Source organism: Condylura cristata, unplaced genomic scaffold, assembly GCF_000260355.1.
Source record: "Condylura cristata isolate star-nosed mole 26May11 unplaced genomic scaffold, ConCri1.0 scaffold00025, whole genome shotgun sequence".
In the NCBI taxonomy this organism is placed as follows: Eukaryota; Metazoa; Chordata; class Mammalia; order Eulipotyphla; family Talpidae; genus Condylura; species Condylura cristata.
In genome coordinates this window covers 31,058,775-31,062,894 of record NW_004567126.1, presented here as the reverse complement: position 1 = coordinate 31,062,894, position 4,120 = coordinate 31,058,775, and the positions used below count along the sequence as shown (strand labels likewise).

General features: G+C 63.7%; 2 protein-coding genes across 2 annotated transcripts in view; both read right to left on the bottom strand.

Moving 5' to 3' along the window:
• Positions 1-2,037, bottom strand: part of SHC2 (SHC (Src homology 2 domain containing) transforming protein 2) — a 31,356-nt gene extending 29,319 nt beyond the window's left edge. The window contains exons 1-2 of the mRNA XM_012729444.1: positions 1,991-2,037; positions 849-956 (exon numbers count right to left, since the gene is read on the bottom strand). Of these exons, the coding sequence (XP_012584898.1) occupies positions 849-956; positions 1,991-2,037 (155 nt within the window). The remainder of the gene's footprint in view (positions 1-848; positions 957-1,990) is intronic.
• A 943-nt stretch (positions 2,038-2,980) lies between these two features.
• The window catches only part of ODF3L2 (outer dense fiber of sperm tails 3-like 2), a 2,432-nt gene continuing 1,292 nt past the window's right edge, over positions 2,981-4,120 (bottom strand). Inside the window, exon 2 of the mRNA XM_012729442.1 lies at positions 2,981-3,465. Coding sequence (XP_012584896.1) covers positions 2,981-3,465 — 485 coding nt within the window. The remainder of the gene's footprint in view (positions 3,466-4,120) is intronic.

Genomic DNA, 4,120 nt, shown 5'->3' with positions numbered 1-4,120 from the left:
GGTCCGTGGTAGGCTGCGCGCGTGCCAGGTTGGGTGGTGTGTATAGTGCGCGCGGCTGCCGACGTGTACCGGTGTGAGAATGTCCACTTGCGGCCAAGCGGGGGCAGGGCGAGGGAGTGCAGGTGCATGCAGGTGTGGAGGGGACTCCTGGGGTGTCGGGTGTGTGTGGTGGCGCAGGGGTGTGTACAGGTGTGTTAGGCGTCTTGCTGTGTGCCCAAGGGTTGGGGTCCAGGGTGGGAGAAAGGGGCGCGTGTTCGGACTTCCGAGGCAGAGGTCACTGATGGGTGCTGGGAGCCCGCCAGGCATGATGGGCCACAGACATACCTGGCGTGTGGCTACCTGGGGGCGAGGTCCAGGCGTCCGACGCCCCGGCCACCAAGGCCAAGCGCACATGTGGTTTCAGATCGGGGCCGACTGGTTTCAGAGCTGGCCTTGGCCACCAGCCTGTGTGGCAGAGATCTGGCCGAGGACAAGCTGTGCGCTGACCGCCGCGGCCGGGCCACTGTGAACTGCTGTGAGGATGCCCGCGTGCCTGAGTGCAGAGCATGGGAGAGGCCGCGGCGAGGCAGCGCTTTCTGGCACCCGGAGGACATGGCTGCCGGTGAGCAGGACATGGCTGCCGGTCCTGCGGATTCTTTCCAAGGGGAGTGTGCGGACGCGAGGAGTACTTTCCTCCCACTGTCCTCATTCCCCCCAGCAATAGCCAGGGGATTAAGCTTTCTGCCCAGACAGTCTGCACGTTCCACTGTCCACTTGCAGCAGTGCCTGCTGCATGGTAACACCGTGTGTGAGTGACTGTGCCCAAGTGGGGTCCCCGGCTGGGAACAGGGACAGTCAACCCCACACACCTGCGGCGCTGCCCTGGGTCTGCCTCCTCCGGGGAGAACGTGGCGCGGTCTGTCCTTCCAGGGGGCCCCGTCACATGACCCCGCCGCTGTGCTTCCTTCTGGGCGGCCCTAGGGAACGGGGGCAGCGTGCAGGGGCCCTGATCACATCCTGGTTTGGCAGGGGCTGTGGCGGGGAGCGGGTCAGACTCTGCAGTTAGTAGATGGCGCACACTGCTTGTGCCTGTCCACCTGAGAAAATGTTTCAGCCCAAGGACACATCTGGGGGTGCAGGGAGCCGCATGCTGGGAAGACCAACTCAGCACATCAGCAGGGGACGCACTTGAGGCCACACCCAGGGCGGCTGGACAGCACTCCTGGCAGCCGCGAAGGCCGGCTGGCCGCTGAGCCGTCTCTGTGCAGCTCACGCTACAGGCCAGCTGAAAGGACGTGTTCCGGTGGCTCCTTTAAGGGGTGACTCTCCCCACTGGCCAGCGTGCCAGCCAGCCGTCTGATGAAAGTGCACCCTCTGGACTCAGCGGCTGTGCCTGCTTCCCTGGCGTGTGGTGGTCAGAGGCGGCCCAAGCTCCAGTCTCGAGGTGACAGCATCAGGTGGGCCAGTGTCCGTCTCTCTCAAGCCCCAAACCAGGATGTGATCAGGGCCCCTGCACGCTGCCCCCCCCCCCCCGTTCCCTAGGGCCGCCCAGAAGGTAGCACAGCGGCGGGGTCATGTGACGGGGGCCCCTGGAAGGACAGACCGCGCCACGTTCTCCGTGGGGTTGACTGTCCCTGAAGCTCTCTGACTGTCCCAGTAAACAGCCTGAGTGGGTCTTGACCACCTTTACCAGTATCTGGGACGTGGCAGGCACCTACTGATGGCAGACAGCGCAACATCCCAAACTCCCAGGCGTCCTTCGAAACCAGCTCCGACGTCCCCTGTGTGCCGTCACCGGCGCGCCCCCGCTCACTCACTCAAGCCCAACTGGGCTCCCGCCCGTCCTCGCACGTCCTCCCACGCTGCCTGCGAGCTCTGCGGGTTCTTTCAACTTGCTGATGCCCGCCCACGTCCTCCCGCCCCGGGGCTGCACGCCCCACGTCTCCGTGTCCCCCCTCTTCACACCCGTCCTCCGTGGACGCCTGTTCTCCGTGAAACTACGCTCACTCACAGATATTTCTCTTTTTCACCCAATCCCTTCCCGTCATCGTCCTTCATGCCCCTGGTCCCTTGGTCCCGCCAGCCTCCCCTTAATCCCATTACCCTCAAAATATGTATAAATGCCCACCAGTGTTTGGATTGTACTGATCTAGTGCTGTGTAAGTAGCTGTTCATGTTCATCGTCTGACTGGCTTTGCTCGAACTCCCTCAAGCTCCCTCCATCTTGCTGGGATTTCGCTTTTCCCTGCCAGTGAGCCGCTCCCACAGTGTGTGTGGGTAAACGAAACGCTGACCCAGGCTACCCGCAAATCCCCCTCCAAGAAGCCTCCAGGGCTCCCCACTCGAGCCCCCCGCCCGGCCGCGCCTCCCTCGGCCAGCCCGCAGCCCAGAGGCCTTGCAGAGCAGGGGGTCAGGTCTTGCCGCGCTGGGGTGTGCTCCGCGTGACGCGAACAGACAGGTGAAAGGAACGCCGTGTGCAGCCCACAGCCTCGGTGTCTCAGAGGTTTATTGGCAGGCGGCGGGGGCGGGGCAGGGGGTGCCATCAGCACTGTTGCCAGCTGGGGTTTGGGCGCTGCGCTCCAGAGAAGCGCGGAAGAAGGGCCCGGGTTTGGCACGACCCCAAGTTGTGTCGGGGACCCAAGCCCTGATGGGGCAGACTCGGGGTTCTAGGACACAGGAAGCTCCACCTCCTGCTGGCACTGAGAAGGGCCAGGATGTTCCTTTCGCTGCCCAGCCTGCTTGGCCTGGCATGACCCAGAGGGAAGAACTGGGGCGCCGGAAGGAGGCGCACCCTGTAACAGGGCCTCAGGGTCACAGCCCCCAGGGACTGGAGGGCAGGTGGCCTAGAAGGACCTCAGACAGTTCAGAAAGGGACCAAGGCGCCTCCCGGCTCCCGCTTCTCCGTGCCCCCCCCCCCCCCAAGCCCAGCCAGGGGAGGTGCACACCCCACTCCTTGGGGTAGCAATGAAGGCTCCACAAGTAAAAAAGGGGACCGGCCCCATCAGGGTGCGGTGCCTGCGGCCATGGTGGCCGCCCACCCGGAGTGGCGAATGCCCATGGTGAACGCTGGGGCCCGGGCTCTGGTCACAGTGACCTGCTCGGGACTGTGGGTGCCAGGGCCAGGCGTCTCCTGTGGGGCGCGGGGGGCACGGGGCCGCCCCAGCATGGTGAAGGCTGGCCGGCGCTGCCGGTAGGCGTTGGGGTCGGGACTGTCATACTGGCCGGGGCCTGGGATCTCAGAGGGGTCCTGGGGGGGGCGGGCAGGGGGCGTGCGGCCCCCCACCGTGTAGCTGGGGCTGCTGGGCTTGATGAAGACCTGGGAGCCCCAGAGGGAGGGCAGAGTGTAGGTGTTAGGGGCAGGGGCCGAGTTGTCCAGCGGCTGCGGGCGGAGGCGGGAGCCCAGGGTGAAGGCCGGGGGTGTCCGCTGGTGCAACGGGGCTACCTTCTCCGGGCTGTACGCCCCAGGGCCTGGAGTCACTTCCGGACCTGTGAGGACGGGTGAAGGGTTGATAATGGACAAGCCTCACCTGCTCGGAGACCTGGCCCGGCTCCCTTGCGTGAGGGACCCACACCTCTCCCCTGACTCCTTGTCTCGCCCCTCCCCCACCAACCTTCACCACTGTTCTCTTCCAGGCCTCCAGGCCTTCGTCCTGGCCCAACCCTCCACCAGACCTGGCTCCCAGTTTCCATCCCCTGTCCGGGTCCTCCCCTCTCCAGACATGGCCACACATATCAAATTTACTTCAACCCTGGCATTTGGCTGAAATCTTGTTTGAATAGATCAGTGGGGAGGTAGATAGGCGGTGAGTGGTTGGAATGAGCAAGCAGATGCGTGACTCCGTGGATATTTACGTACATAGATCAGCAGGGGGACTGTGCATGGCTGGACCCATGGGTGGGCCTGGATAGATGGATGAATAGACTGGTGGTGGGTCAGGGAGGGCAGGTGGACAGATAGACAAAGAAATAATTACGGATGGGTGCGTAACGCAGGTACTGGCGGAAGGGTGGACGATAGATGGTTGAAGGATGGATTGTGGGTACATGGATGGGTGGAGGGATTGACTGATGGATCATGGATGGGTAAATCCGTGGACGAACCCAGGTATGGTTTGGAGGATCATGAGTAGATGCATGTATA